Source organism: Engystomops pustulosus, chromosome 7 (assembly GCF_040894005.1).
Source record: "Engystomops pustulosus chromosome 7, aEngPut4.maternal, whole genome shotgun sequence".
Classification (NCBI taxonomy): Eukaryota; Metazoa; Chordata; class Amphibia; order Anura; family Leptodactylidae; genus Engystomops; species Engystomops pustulosus.
Genome location: NC_092417.1, coordinates 181,547,233 through 181,564,101, shown reverse-complemented (window position 1 = coordinate 181,564,101; position 16,869 = coordinate 181,547,233). Strand labels below are relative to the sequence as shown.

Here is a 16,869-nt window from a genome sequence, read left to right as displayed (position 1 = left end):
GAATTCAATCGCCTCTTCCTCATTTCCCTGCCAGATACAGAACAGGTCGTCTATATATCTCTTATAATATACGACATTTCTTGACCATTGTTCCGTATTATAGATAAATAGGGACTCGAACCGCCCCATGAATAAGTTTGCGTAACTCGGGGCGGCTCGAGTCCCCATAGCAGTGCCACGTATCTGATGATAAACCTGCTTCTGAAAATAAAACACGTTGTGTTTGAGGACAAATTCTAGTCCATTGCACAAAAAATCTATTTGTGGTTTGGGTAAGGTGGTATTTTGTGTAAGAGCCCAGTGGATAGACTGGAGTCCGAGGTCGTGTTGGATGTTCGAATATAAAGAAGATATGTCTAGAGTTAGAAACAGATAGTCGTTCTTCCACTCAACCTGGTCTAATTCCATAATCAAGCTACTGGAATCACGTAAGTAGGATGGTAGCTGTGTTACTAAAGGTTGCAGGTATAGATCCACATAATGGGAGAGATTACTAGTTAAAGAGCCTATCCCAGATATTATTGGGCGGCCTGGAGGATGTTCCTGGTCTTTATGAATTTTTGGCAAATGGTAAAAGACTGGTAGGGGGGGATGTGATACAGTGAGAAAACCTTTCTCTTTTTTGTTCAAAATTTTCTTTTCAAAGGCGTCTTTAATCATCTCGTTATATTCTGTGAGGAATATCGATGTCGGGTCTTTTTTTATTTTTTTATAGTATTGAGTGTCATCAAGGATATTAAGGGCTTCCTTGATATAGTCGCCTCTATCCTGAATAACTACTCCTCCCCCTTTGTCAGCAGATAGGATCACTATTTCCAGGTTGGAACCTAAGTTTTTTAGGGCTTGTCGTTCTCCTTCTGTTAAATTGTTACCTGGATTTTGGGAGGCTTTGATGTTCCTAAAGTCATCAGACACTAGCGAAATATGATGACCTCTTTGTGATAACGGGTTAAATGTAGATTTTTTGCTAACTTTTTGGTGCAGGTATGGGTCAGAATCTGGTACACTATTTTCCACTGCACCCTTCAATTGTTCGGTTTTGCTTTCTTTTATTAAAAAATATCTTTGTTGGGTGAGTTTTTTAATAAACATATTTAGATCAACAAACAGCTGAAAGTCATCCGTAGTTTTATTCGGACAAAAATTTAACCCTCTTGACAGTACTAGTTTTTCATCGTGTGTGAGGGTATGACTAGACAAGTTAAAGATTTTTATTGTATTAGCGGTAGTGTCTATATTTTTCTTTGTTTCAGATTCTATATTCCTTGTGTTTTCTTTCCCTTTTTTCTTTTTTCTCCCTCCCCTACACCCTCTGGTTCTCTTTTTCTTTTTGTGGTTATAGGGCTTGGTGTGTCTAATGGGATAAAGTATTTCAGAATTCTGTTCTGAAGTAGTGCATGTTTGGTATGTTTCAAAGTTGGTGTCAACGGGGGGGCAGGAGTGAGACAAATGCTGGGGTCCAGAGGTGGTTGTAATGGGGTATTCAGTCGAGTGGGGCCCAATTCTAAAAAAGAGCTATTGTTATTGGGAGATATGATATCTGAAATAGACGGTAGTTCTTCCATAAGGATCATACCGACACTGTTGTCCGTAGTGGTTGGTGACTGTTCGTTATCATGTACTGTTAACCAAGAAGCGTTACTTAATGTGACCGGATGTTGGAATTATCTTATTGGTGTTCCTGGCTTCCTGTACTGGTGTCTTATTTGACTGGGGTAGCGAGTTGTCTCTACCGGTGGTTCTTGTCTCTTTCTCTGGGTATAGGCTATTGGGAAATCTTGAAGTATATGTTGCCCTATTGGTATTATGAAAGGTTCTTTCTCCTGTTTTTGTGTATCTAGGTTGGTGATCTGTTTGGTTATCGGCATATCGAGGTAACTCTCTAATTTTTAGCTGTTGATTCCTAGGATGGGATTGGTGAGCCGGGTATCTTGAAGCCCTATCATTAGCTGGGACCCTATTTCTATTGTTGTTGTTGTTAGTGACAGTTCCGTTTTTATTAGGGATATTGTTCATATTTTTGGGGGGAATATGAGGGTTATTCAGACCTCTATCTGAGACCCCAGATAGACGGTTTTTCAATTTTTTTATTTTTTTCTCTGAAGTATCTTTTTCTAGAGAGAGTAATCTCGCCTGAATTCCTTTGTTTAAATTGTGAAAATCGGGGTGTTGGATAAAACATTGAAGTTTTTCCCAGATGATCACGATTTTGTCTGTTAGGATATCGCATTCTTGTGATCTTTTGGCAATGACACGTGAAACCAAACTCATAGAACAATCATGTAAACATTTTTCCCAATCCTCAGTATACTTTAAATCGTTAGGAAACGCTGATGGAATATTGATCATCAGACCTTTAGGGCTTAAGCCTTTCTGTAGGTATAATTCTAAGAACATGATGTCCAAACTGTGCAAAAGTTCTTTTTTGCATAAATCTTCAAAGTCCTTCAACAGAGATGACATTTGGTTAAAGTCCCACCAACCTTTACTCTTCGTGGGCTCCTGTTGAGTTGTACTACTCGTCGTGATTTCCAGCTCATTTTCCTTTAGCAGTTTAGAAAGTCTTTCTTTTCTTAATTGCATACGGTTACTGAAGGATTCCATTCTTGTGGTGTTGGTGCTGCTTCTTGTGTCTTCTTCTTCCACCAAGGGATCGTCGGGTGTCGAGCCCTGGTGCTAGTGAAATCGGATTACCTGGGAGGGGGAACTCAGAGGAACTCCGGGTAGCCCCGTTGGGAGAGAGTAAAAAAGAAGAACGGAGGAGCGCAACCTCGTGTGATATAGTAACTGTATTTAAATTGTGTGCACTAACGTATCAGCAGACTCTCAACTGATGAATGGTTGGATACAGCATGTCATATATAATATGTGAGAGAATCAGAGCAGCCGGTCCCAATAAACCACGCTTCTCGTCACAGGACCAGGATCCTGGAAGCGTGTATATAATGGTGCTAGGCGGGTCCCGAGGGATGGAGGAGTTGTAGACCGGCGCTTCTGTTGCGGTAATGTACACTGACATCAGATGATTCCATAGATTACGACAGAACCTGTTCTGTTAAACCCTGATACAAGTAGAAACCCCCCAAAAGAGTGCAGAGGGTGTCTGCAGTAATTCTGCATTGACGTCACTGATCATTTTGCCCTTCTTTTCACACGTCAGTGTCCGCTTTCGGCCAATAATCCATCAGTATTGCTAAAGCCAAAAACAAACAGGAGTTGATCCAGAATAGAGATGACCAGTAAATGGGATATTTGCATGTCCTCTGTGTTCTGTATTCACTCCTGCTTTTGGCTATCAATCCTGAGGCTTTTCAATTTTTCTGATGATGAAATGAAGGGGGGAACCAAACAGTGGCAACAGCATAGAGTGGTGGAGGGTGAAAACAGCATTATGGAAATCACAAGGTGTTCCAGGGAGACAGCGGTCAGTTAGCAGCAGCATGAGCAGGCCGCAGAGTGGCACAATGACAGATTCTGGAGGTGGCGGAAACATGGTAGGCCACAAAGTGGCCCAGGAGTGTGGAAGTGGCGGCAGCAGCAGGAGGTCAGAGTGTGGCACAATGACAGAGTGCGGAGGTAGCAGTGTGATGTATTGTTATATGTATAATGAAAATGTTTTTTATTTTATATACTTGCTAAATGATGAAAACTAAGATGATGTCAGACTATTGATGAAGATTGATAACAGAGTCCTGTGCAGTGAAAGAATGTGGGTTTTGGCCGATTTACGATAACATCCACTTCAAGAAGAACAGAGCCTTTGTTCCTGCAATGCCTATAGTTTACTAACCAATGAACTATGGACATTACTTCTTATCTTTAACTAGCCAAACCCAGGTCCAGCTCACTGAAGGTTTCTGTAAAATCCTTTGTGATATGAATAAAGTTGCTCACATCTGCCTAGCCTTGCATAGATAGCATCAGGTGTCGACAGAGATTGACATATTATACCATACTCTCCTTGGTGTGATTTTTCTTTGAGCTCACCTCTGTGAATGATAATAGTAATTAGAGAATCTGAGGTTGTGTGAACAAGGGCAGAACTTGACAGTTGGTTCCTTGACTCAGATCTACACTCGAGGAGGCGAGAGGGCCCCCGACCGGCAATCAAAGGGTGTTTTCTGGCCATTTACTGGATTGACCTGAGTTTGATCAACTCAACTGAACAGGGTAAGTTCAATGATTTTTTTGTGATTCTTTGTCTCTCCTGTGACATTGTTCCAGTGTTTGAGTTAGTTTCACTTCTGAGCCGACCCAAAGACCGCTCCTAAGTGACGGGTCTTGGACTCTTATACATTGTTATAGTGTCACAGCCAACCCAAGTTATTTTAAGCCTTCTCCCGACCGGGTGTGGTTATTGCTACAGCAGTGAAAATATTGATGAGTTGTGTTCGGGTCTCATATAGCAGACACTGACGGTTGTATTTTAATTGTGAGCAGAAGGTTAGGTAGGGAGTTCCAAGCCTTGAAGAGTGAGTAGGGGCTTGGGGCTGGTACTGGTACTTTGTAGTGGTATTCATGTGGTAGTTCCCATAGACCTGGTTCCTTTTTGGTAGGGACGTTAGAGAGGGATAGAGTCAGTGCGGGACGTTGAGGAAGCACAAGTCATAAGTCGTGGTAAGACATCATGAGGTTGTGATTACATGAACAGAGGAACCAGTGGTGATTTGTCGGCGGGAGAACGTGAAACTGAATCTGATTGTACATTGAGCAGCTGCTATCAAATTCTTTGTAAAGAGGAAAGAAAGAGTTAAAGCATTTCATGGTTAAGGTCTTTGTTTAAGAAGTCCTCCGGGAGGCAGAGATAAGGGAGACATTCAAAGTGATTTACTGCAAGAGAATCTTAGAGACCATTGCCATGTCTTAAATAAATATCCAATTTGGAGCAGAGATCAATACATTCAGAGTGACATACAGGTTTCAGTGTGCACATCCAAATCAGTTAGTGCAATAACGCAGGAGGTGGGGACTGCAGCCTCATAAAGAGGTAAGAAAATACATGTTATCTTGCCTATAAAGCCTCCTGTGTCTCCAGACAGGATAACTGTCTAGTCGGCTTCTCACCTGTACAGTTTTGACAAAAGTAAAGCTCCGGTTATTGAACCTGGTCATATATAAGTATTGTTCTTCTGTGGGTTGCTAATACCTGGGAGTTGTGTAGTGAAGTCATCAGCCACCATTTGTTTCATTAGTTATTATACCACCATACTGGCTGATGTACAAGATATTTCCCCAGCAAGAAGCAGAAGTCAAATATTCCTGCTGGAATAATGAAATAGCGAAAAGGAATGTAACAAAGATATAATAGGTGGTAAATTATGAATCTGTGTGAAGAATCCTTTAGAGTTCCCGCTTACCTCAGAGAGCTAATAGATAGATTAGCTCAGAGGTCCCCAACCATTTTTGCACCAGGGACCGGCTTTAAGCTAGACCAGTTTTCCACGGTCCGGTGGGGGTGGGGGCGGGGCTTTGGTCGCATGGGGTGGGGTTATGGAGGGGTGGAGCTTAGTGCATACTTATCATATAATTATGACATTTATAATGAGAATGTGATTCAACTTACCATAGGTTCAGAATGAGTGGGAGCACCAGGCTCGTTTCCCTGAATCAGCACTGGGCTTGTTTTCCTGCAACAAGAGGGTCCCATCTAGGGGTGATGGGAGGCAGTGAAACCCGAAGTGTGTTCCTTATGAACAGTCTACTCCGTAATCTCGTTTTTGCTGTTGTCATGGCAGAAAACCCAGTTTCACAAAGATAGGATGTTGGAAAAGGAAGCAGAGTTTTCAGTGCTTTGGTGGTGATCCCAGGATATTCAGCCTGGACTTTAATCCAGAATGTTGGGAGATTTGAAGTCTCAAACATACTTTTAAGGCTACCATCATTTGCAATCTCAAGCAGTTGGTCTTCTTCAAGCACGGACAAGGTCGATTCACCTGGCTTGTTCACAAATGGGTTGCGAATCCATTCCTTCCTAGTTCGTGGGTCTTTTGTGGTCGGAAAATAGCGCTCAAACTCTTCTGAAAGCTGAGATAGGTGATCAAGTACCAGCTGGGAGAATGAAGGCTCAGGCTCGGTCTCTTCCAAAATTCCTGCTAATGTTTGAAACATGTCAAATATCCCTGTTCTCACTCGCAGTCCCCACACTTCCAGTTTGGCTTTAAATGCAGCAACTTTATCTGCCAATTTGAAGGCAGTTGTCATTCTCCCCTGAAGTGACAGATTAAGTTCGTTCAAAAAGTTGAATATGTCACATAAGTAAGCAAGTTTTGTGACCCATTCCTTACTACTGAAATGTGCTGCAAGTGGCGATTCTTTTTCTAAAAGAAATCTATAAAGCGGGTCTCATAACTCAAAAACTCTGGCCAGTGCTTTACCTTTAGAAAGCCATCTGACTTCTGTGTGTAGGAGAAGACGTTTGTGCTCCGCGTCCATCTCCTCACAGAGCTGCTCAAACAGACGTGTGTTAAGGGCATGTGCTTTTATGTGATTAATAACTTTAATCACATCTTGCAAAACGCTGTTAAGTTCAGGTGACATTTTTCGGCTTGCCAGCATTTCTCTATGGATGACACAGTGCGTAGAGTCGCATTCAGACGCAACCTCTTTGACCCGGGTAGTTAAACCTGAAAGCCGTCCAGTCATGGCAGCTGCTCCATCTGTGCATATACCGACACAAAATGACCAGTTTAGGTTTCCTGATATGTAATCATCCAAAGACTTGAATAGTTCTGCACCTGTGGTGTTGGCTGGCAACAATAATGCACATAACATATCCTCATGCACATCCTCTTGAAAAATATATCGCACATAAACAAGCATCATTGCCTTGTTGTCAACGTCAGTAGACTCGTCAACCTGGATTGCGTACCATGGTGACGCATTAATCCTTTCCAACAATTGTACCTTGATGTCTTCTGCTATTTCATTAATTTCAAGTCTTGCTCGCTGAAAGAGGAACCTGTGCCACTTTTTTAACCGCAGCCTCTCCTAAAAGTTCCTGGCAAATGTCCTTAGCGGCAGGCAGGATCAACTCTTCACCTATAGTGAAGGGCTTCTTAGCCTTGGCTATGTGGTTAGCCACTAAGAATGATGCTCTCAGAGCAGACACATTTGTTGATGTGGTGGCCTTCAATAATTGCTTCTGTCCTTCGTGTTCACGTTTTTTTCTTTCAAAAAACTCCAAAGCTTTGTCTTTTGATGCAGGGTGCTTGGTCTGTAAGTGGCGAACAAGTTTTGAAGGCTTCATGGCCTCGTTGGCTAGCCGGTCGCCACATATCAGACAGAGTGGGCTTGGGGCATGTGAATCGCCAGCTGCGATGAACCCATAATTTAAGTAGGGCTCATTGTATTTTCTTTTAAATGCAGCTTTCTTTTTTTAGCAGTCATGGAGTCTTCATCTGTCTCATTAGGTCTTTCTTCCTTTTCAAAGAAGCTCTTCAGTGATGTTTGTTTTTTACTCATTTTACAAGGGTTAGAGGTGAAGGCGTAGTGGGCCCCTAACACAGAAAGATGGCTATTGCTACTGGAGATGGGCACTGATGATGATGACCACTACTGTTGCTACTGGAGACGGGCACTGATGATGATGACCACTACTGTTGCTACTGGAGACGGGCACTGATGATGATGACCACTACTGCTGCTACTGGAGACGGGCACTGCTGCTATGAATTTTCACTGTTATTTGCTTACCAGAAAATCTGCTGCTGGGCCGCACGACATCAGAACACAGCTACAGGAGTCATAAGGGTGAAACACCTGAGTTCATATCTAGCTTTCCATTAGCTCCTCCCCCTCCAACTCGCAGCTAGCAGGAGGGGAGGGAGCGCTGGACACACATGACCTGCTTGTCCCTGCTCCTGCCTGAGCACATTCTGCGAGCAGCAGTGTACATTGAGTGTCAGTGAACACCGGTACCGGGGGCCTCGTCACTGACCAGGCGCGGCGCCGCGGACCGGCTGATGAACTCCAACGGCCCGGTCCTGGTCCGCGGTACGGTGGTTGGGGACCTCTGGATTAGCTGATAGAAAGAGACGGGCAATATGAGACTGATCAAAGCGCGCGGGCGCCGCCATCTTTTTTGCGATTGCCACGCCCCCGAACGTCATCGGGGGGCGGCGAACGGTTGTCATGGTAGCCTCGGGTCTTCGTTTGACCCGAGACTATCTGGCATCTGCAGATTCGTTACAATGAGCCAGTGGCTCATTGTAATGAATGTGCTGCAAAAATGCCATATATTGCAATACAGAAGTATTGCAGTATATGGTAGCAGCGATCTGACCATCTAGGGTTAATGTACCCTAGATAGTCTAAAAGATAGTGAAAAAAAAAATAAAAAAAAAGTTTAAAAAATAAAAAAAATTAATAAAATATTAAAATATTAAAAATAAAAAAAATTAATAAAATATTAAAAATTCAAATCACCCCCCTTTCCCTAGAACTGATATAAAACATAATAAACAGTAAAAATCACAAACATATTAGGTATCGCCGCGTCCCAAAATGCCCGATCTATCGAAATATAAAAACGGTTACGAGGCAGGAAATGGCGCCCAAATGTCCGAAATGCGACTTTTACACCTTTTTTACATAACATAAAAAATGAAATAAAAAATGATCAAAATGTCGCACAGACCTCAGAATAGTAGCAATGAAAACGTCGCTTTATTTTGCAAAAAATGATTCCTCACACGTGCGCCAAAGTATGAAAAAGTTATTAGCGTCAGAAGATGGCAAAAAATTTTTTTTTCTTTTTTGTACACATTCGTTAAATTTTTGAAAATGTATTAAAACACAATAAAACCTATATATATTTGGAATCACCGCGATCGCACCGAACCAAAGAATAAAGTAGGTATGTTATTTGGAGCGAAGAGTGAAAGTCGTAAAAACTGAGCCCACAAGAACGTGACACACGTGCGTTTTTTTTATTTTTTCCACATTTGGAATTTTTTTTCAGCTTCGCAGTACACGGCATGTTAAAATAAATAACATTACGGGAAAGTAAAATTTGATACGCACAAAATAAGCCCTCACACAGGTCTGTACACGTAAAAATGAAAAAGTTATAAATTTTTGAAGTTGGAGAGCGAGAAATGAGCCGAAAAACCCTCCGTCTTTAAGGGGTTAAAGAAAAAGAGATTTTGTGTCTTTTTTCTCCCTGAAACAAAGAAGAAAAGATGACGCAGAGCATCAACCTGTTAGACTCCACCCCCTTTATGCCATATGATCAGAAGGGTGGATTTATGGAGTCAGGAAAGACATGTTATAATTATTGTTTAAGGCAAAAGCCACTCCCCACCATGCTTTGGTGACGGCCATTTTAAAACAGTTTGCCTATGACCGCGCCCCGGCAGCCATTTTACAAAAACAGTTTGTCAAAAATTTAAAGTTAATTGACAGTGACTTTACTCTGTTTGCAGCCATTGAAGCTGGTTGAGGGTAATAAACTTTGAGAACAGTATGTTGTTGAAATTCAAGAGTAGGAAATGTTATGATGTTGATGAGGATAGTGCTCTTACCCATCACTACCCTGATTTAGTTTTTCAATGCTACCCCATTTAATTTCATAGCATTTTTTCATTGACGTAATCAATTTAACCCCTTCTTGTCTAAGCCATTTCAGGGCATTTTTTCAAATTTTTATGAAAATCGCCAAAACCCTTAATTAGAGGCACCTGTTCAGCGTGAAGTGACTTTGAGAGGCCTAAATAGCAGTAAAACCCTGTAAATCAGGGCACTTTATAAACTACACCACCCTTCAATGTACGAAACATCAACCTTAAGAAGTGTGTTAACCATTTAGATGTTTTACAGGGGTTAAAGCAAAATGGAGGTGAAATTTACAAGCTGTAATTTTTTTCAGACAATACAGTAAATTTGGCCAAAAATTCAACCATCACATAGTATTAAATTATAAAATCTACACAAAGTTTGAAATAATTTTTTTCCTGGACATTCACGTACCATAAAAATAATGTGTTATCTTTATTCTATGGGTCATCGCGATTACTGTGATACCACATTTCTAGAGCTTTTTTATGGTTAACTTGTTTTGCAGAATATAGAATATAGAACTTATTTTGTGAGAAATGTGCTTGTTTTTGCAAGTTTTGGAGGTTTTGCAGGACAAGGTGAACCTTTTCTTGGTATCATGTCGGGGTAAATTTTATTTTTTTAACACTTTTTATGCGGTTTTTATGAGATAAGATGTGAAAATCTTTACTGCGTTCACCGTACGGGTTCAGTGACAATTTTATTTTATTGCACGGGTTGTTACAGACATGGTTATACCTAATATGTTGTGGGTTTTTTTTGGGTGATTTTTCATGTTGTATTTTATTTTTAATATGGGATGGGAGACTTCAGGGGACTTTTGTTCTTTTTTTAATAATTTTTTTAAACTGCACTTTTTTTTAAACTGTTTTTTACTTTATTATTTAGTCCCAGTTTGGGACATGAACAAGTGATCATTTGTTCATTGTAATAATATACTGCAATAATAATGTATTACCTAGTCAGCTTATGCATTCAGCACAATCCTAACCGGCTGCTACTGAAGGCAGCCATGGGGTCCTTATCAGACCTTAGGGTTGCGATGGCAATGATCAGCACTACAGTGACCTACACGGAGGGTGCTGATTATTGAGGCAATCTATCCACTACTTAGGGTGGGACAGGCAATAGCTGGGGAGGGGATTGGTCTCAGTGCTCACAGTTTCTTTCTGCGTCTCAGTCCATTTGCAGGTCCTGCATTACAGATTTATTAATTTTTCACAAGGAAACAAAAAAACAGTATAACTTACAAAGAATGTAACAAAGAAATAAATTAATAAAAACAGTAAATAAACAGTAAAGTAAATATCAGTAATTTTACCATGAATTACAATACAACATTCGGCATTGATAAAGTTAATAAGTAAAGATCATGAATTTCTCTTCTGCCAGAGACATCTGTCACCTCAGGGATATTACAGAGTTAGCAGCTAATGATGGATTCAATGATGTTCTCACCTGTAAAGTCTCATTAAGGTGACATCATCCTCCCTCCCGGATAATTACACAGCATGAAAAATAGTCATCAGGAAATTCAGATTAAACTGTGTAGTCACCAGAGAAAAGACAGAGAGAAATCTATCATTATCCACAATAAGAACAGAGAGCAACGAAAATCAGGAATATAATATCAATATCAACATCTATCTATGTGTTAGGTTTTAGGTTACAGTCTGAACATGAGCTCCACATGATATTGGCCCCAACATAACAGGAGCATATGTTTCTTTAATTCTATTATCTGGCACTAGTGTGAGCTCTACCTTATTCCATTACTTGCTTCTTAAGGGAACCTCTCACCTGGTTTTAGCCAATAAGCCTAATAACAAATTTCTACAAGTTCCTGTAGTATCCTGTGCCCACACTGTTCTTAGCTAAAAATGTGCAGTTCCTATCCCCAGAAAATAAAGTTTGTAAACTTACCCAGCACACTGCTGAAGGATCAGGGTGTCCCAAGTGTGCGTGCTATCATGCAAGGCTGTGTGTCTCTCAGCTCACATCTGATCTTCCTCGCTCCTGTAGTGTAGAGCAGATCCTGAATCATAAACCCAAGGGAGGGAGAGGAGGAACTTGCCAGCAAACATGAGGTGAGAGACACACAGCTTTGCCTGAATAGCACATGACCTTAGGACACCATACTCCTTCAAGCAGGGTGCCAGGTAGGTTTACAAACTACTACTTAAGGTAAAATAGGTTGGAACAACTGGGTGTGTCTATCTTTAGTGTTCACTGTCCTGCTTTGGTGGGGGAGTGGTCATTTTGGAAAAAGTTTTTGATCCTTCTGGGATGTGTATTGATTGTTCTTCTGTTTCCCTCCCCCGGCTACCTCCAAACAAAAACCATTGCAATTAGGGGCTGTGGATGCTGAGGCCAGGAGAGAACATCACTTCACCACCACCAGACCCATGTAATCATCAGAAAGACTCTTGTACCTGAATAGTAGTGGGGGAAACCACTCAAGCAATATGTTTTAAATCTGTTACTAAAGTTTTGCTGCAAGTTTCTTTGTGTTCTGGGTTTCAGTATTTTTCAGTGAAAACCCAGATAGATTCTGGGGCTGTCACTTAATTTATGGATTTGGAATTTGTTTTGGCATTGGGCCTGGAAGAAATGGATCTGGTTTCTCCTCTCCACCTTAGCAGATTCAACCCCATTTGCTAGAGAGAATCAACTTGCAGCGCTGGGGTCCTGTGTTCCAGTCCCACCCAGGTCAACATCTGCAAAGAGTTTGTATGTTCTCTCTATGTTTCTGTGGGTGTCCTCCGGGTCCTCTGATTTCCTCTCACACTCCAAAACATACTGGTAATTTGATTAGATTATGAGCCCCATGGGGACAGGGACCAATTAGGCAAGTTTTTTGCAGTGCTGCGCAATCTGCGCTATATAACTAAAGAATTATTAGTATTTCAAGACTCTTTAAGTATACATGCAGCTTGGCTCAACTAAACCCTTGCTGCCAAAGCCACTTTTCACATTCCTGACACTGCCCATTTTTTAAAAATTGGACATGTGGTTATAACATTGGAACTCACTTTTCAATCAGAGGGCTGTTGCATATGCCCCAGTTGTAAAGGACACATGGGGAAATAAGTTTTACCTGCCAGAAGAAGTGGCGTAATTGTTCAGGGAATATTATGCTGCATAATACTCAGTAGATCGTTCTAATCACAATACATTAACCCCAGACCTTGGGTACAGATCCAAGAGTGCATAAGGGGGTCAGGAATACCTTCTCTGCCCAATGCGGAGTTGGAAGACTTAGAGAGACCAATCACAAAGGAGAAATTAGAGTCTGCAATGGGCGATACTCCATCTGATAAGGCGCCAGACCCAGATGGGTTGTTTGTGGAATTGAGCCCGCATATGATTGAGGCCTTTAGTTTATTAATAGCTGCCCAGACGTTACCAACTGACTCTCTTAGGACATATATTATAGTCCTACCAAAATCAGGTAAGGACCCCACGCGGGGTCCCAGCTACAGGCCAATTTCCCTGCTCAATGTAGATAGAAAATTGATGGGAAAAATATTAGCCGAGAGACTTATGCCCTAGGCGGTTAAACTTATACACTTAGATCAGATGGTATTCTTAACAAGCCGTGAAGCCAGAGATAATACAAGAAAGGCCATTAATTTTACCCATTATGCACATGTACACAAACAGGCGGTTGCATTGCTTTCAACAGATGCAGAGAAAGCATTTGACAGGGTGAATTGGATATATGTGGCTGAGACACTGCGTGGAATAGGCCTGAAGCATAAAATTATGCAGTGGATCTTATCTTTATACTCCAACCCTACAGCAAAGGTGAAGGGGAAATAGTATCCTATCAGGAGATCTACGGATAAGAAATGGAGTTAGGCAGGGTCTCCCACTATCACCCTTAATTTTTGTGCTAGCCATAAAGCCATTCTTTAGATGAGTCAGATCAGACCAGAATATCACGGGCATAACATCCTGGGTAGAAGAAATTAAGATAGCAGCGAATGGAGACGATTTATTGTTTTTTGTATCTAAACCCAAGATTTCCATCCCCAATCTTATGCAACAATTAAAAGAATATTCCAGTGTATCTAATTTTAAAATAAATTTCTCTAAATCTGAGGCACTAGCGGTAAATATGTCCCATGAAGAATCAAGGGGGTTGGAGGATTTGTTCCCATTTTGGTGGCCAAAAGAGGGATTATCGTATTTGGGCATAAAACTCACATCCAATCTAAAAGAGTTACACAAGATGAATTTTCTTCCTGGCTATACCGCTGCGCTATATTTAAAATGAACATATTACCGGGGGCTCTATATTTGTACCAAGCCCCTCTAATTCTTTCTGAAAATAACATCAATCCAACAAAAATGTATACGGGTGGGTAAAAAATCACACTTAATAAAAGATGTACTATATAAACCAAGAGATAAAGGGGGTTTGGCCCTCCCCGACGTCAAAATGTACTATAGACATACTATAGAGCTACCCTTTTGGGTAGGGTAATAGATTGGTGTAAAAATATTAAAAATAAATTATGGGTTGCAATAGACAAATATTTTTTTATTAGTATCATTACCTAGTGTACTTTTGATTGGAAAAAATACACTACTCAATTATTGAAACACCTAACCATAGGGGTGACCTTAAGGGTGTGATTAGAGGTACATTAGATTGGAGGTACATTAATTCCTGTGTATTCATTCTTGTACCTGGTTTTGAATAACCCGAGATTCTCACTTGGGGTCGATGATATAGTCTTTAACCCCTTAAGGACGCAGGGTATTTTCGCTCATTTCTCGCTCTCCACCTTCAAAAATCCATAACTTTTTCATTTTTACGTGTACAGACCTGTGTGAGGGCTTATTTTGTGCGTAACAAATTTTACTTTCCTGTAATGTTATTTATTTTAAAATGCCTTGTACTGCGAAGCTGAAAAAAAATTCCAAATGTGGAAGAATTGAAAAAAAAAACGCACATGGCGTCACGTTCTTGTGGGCTCAGTTTTTTCGACTTTGAATGTGCACTCAAAATAACACATCAGCTTTATTCTTTGGTTTGATGCGATCACGGTGATACCACATTTATACGGTTTTTATTGTGCTTTAATACATTTTCAAAAATTAAACGAATGTGTACAAAAAAAAAAAATTGCCATCTTCTGAAGCTAATAACTTTTTCATACTTTGGCACACAGAATTGTATGAGGTGTCATTCTTTGAGAAATGAGCCGACATTTTCATTGCTACCATTTTGAGGTCTGTGCGACATATTGATCATTTTTTATTCCATTTTTTATGTGATGTAAAAAGGTGTAAAAGTCGCATTTCAGACATTTGGGCGCCATTTCCCGTCTCGGAGGTCACCGCCGGCCGTAACCGTTTTTATATTTTGATAGATCGGGCATTTAAGGACGCGGCGATACCTGTGATTTTTACTGCTTATTATGTTTTATATCAGTTCTAGGAAAAGGGGGTGATTTGAATTTTTAATATTTTATTTATTTATTTATTTATTTTTTATTTTTTTTTAATTTTTCTATTTACTATTTTTAGAAAATCTAGGGTACATTAACCCTAGATGGTCAGATCGTTCCTACCATGTACTGAAATACTTCTGTATTGCAGTATATGGCATTTCTGCACACCATACATTACAATGAGCCACAGGCTCATTGTAATAGATATGCAGAAGCCAGATAGCCTCGGGTCAAACGAAGACCCGAGGCTACCATGGCAACCGATCGCCCGCGCCGCTGTCTTTCAAATGCCGCCGGTGGCTTTGCCGGCAGCAACGGACGGGTTAATAGCTGCGATCGGTGCAAGCACCAACCGCGGTTATTAGCGGTGGGGGTTTTCTGCAATATGCAAAAACCCCCACCTTTGTATGAAGAGGACTCAGCCCGTGAGCCCTCTTCATACACTCCTTATACCTCTGCGCCGTAGAGCTACGGCGCAGAGCGTTAAGGGGTTAAAGAATGGAACTAGAGATGAGCGAACACACTCGTCCGAGCTTGATGCTCGTTCGAGCATTAGCGTACTCGAAACTGCTCGTTGCTCAGACGAGTATTTCGCCAGCTCGAGAAAATGGCATCTCCCGCAGTTTAGGTTTTTGGCGGTCAGAAACAGAGCCAATCACAAGCCAGGAGACTCTGCACTCCACCCAGCATGACGTGGTACCCTTACACGTCGATAGCAGTGGTTGGCTGGCCTGATCAGGTGACCCTGGAATATACTAGCCCCTGCCCGTGCTGCTCGCATCATTCTGTGTCTGGATGCCGTTAGGGAGAGAGTTGCTGCTGCTGCAGGGATAGCGTTAGGGTGTTCTATTAGCTTACTGTTAGGCAGGAGTGAGTATACAAGAACCCAACAGCCCTTGTTAGGGCTACAATAGCGGTATGTATTTTATTTTTTTTAGTTTGCTTGTGGCTGGGCTTGCTGGCACTAGTAGTGCAGCTAGTACCATATTGTGAGGAATTTGTAGTGAGACTTGCGACCGCTGTGTTTTGCGCTTAGTGACACACATATCCATCTCAAACACCGAAGTGGGACAATTTATTAGGGGTTTGATTTCAATTAGGCACAGTCTGCCATTTTCTTTTTATTTTACGTTTATTTTTTGTTAACTCAGCGTCATCTCATCTGGCATAGCAGTGTGCTTTCATAGTTGGCTAGAAAAAAGCCATAGCAATAGGATAGAATCGTTTGGCTTTAAAAACAAAAAAAAACAAAAAAAACAAAAAAAAACACAAAAAAAAAATAAAGGCGGGTAGAGGAAGAGGGCGGGGACGTGGGCGTCCAACTACTGCAGGGGTCATAGGCCGTGGTCCTGGGTCCTGGGTCCCAGAACAGTGCGAACAGGTGATGTTGTGGATTGCCGACAATGCTTCTAGCAATTTGTCCACCTTCCACACAGTCCACCCATGTCACCGAAATCGGCACTCCTCCAGCTCCTGCACCTCAGCCTCCTCCCCCCCAGTCTGCCCCCTCCCAGGAAAATTTGGCATTTGAACCGCCATACTCTGAGGAACTGTTTTCTGGACCCTTCCCAGAGTCACAAACCACTTGTCCGGTTGCTGCTGAGCTCTTTTTCGATGCCCAGGTTTTACACCGGTCGCAGTCTGTGGGTCATGATGACCTTCTTGACGTAGTGGAAGTAGTGTGTAAAGAGGTGTCCGACGATGAGGAGACACGGTTGTCAGACAGTGGTGAAGTTGTTGTCAGGGCAGGAAGTCCGAGGTGGGAGCAGACTGAGGGATCGGAGGATGATGAGGTGACAGACCCAAGCTGGGTTGATAGGCCGGGTGAACACAGTGCTTTCTGAGACGGAGG

General features: G+C 41.6%; 1 protein-coding gene across 1 annotated transcript; it reads right to left on the bottom strand.

Moving 5' to 3' along the window:
• Positions 1–4,605: 4,605 nt before the first annotated feature.
• LOC140070298 (SCAN domain-containing protein 3-like) lies at positions 4,606–7,246 on the bottom strand. The gene is made up of 4 exons (XM_072116649.1): positions 6,959–7,246; positions 6,375–6,855; positions 5,865–6,317; positions 4,606–4,727 (listed from the first exon to the last, which is right to left on the bottom strand). The coding sequence occupies exons 1-4, from the start codon at positions 7,244–7,246 to the stop codon at positions 4,606–4,608; spliced, it is 1,344 nt and encodes a 447-aa protein (XP_071972750.1).
• Positions 7,247–16,869: the final 9,623 nt, after the last annotated feature.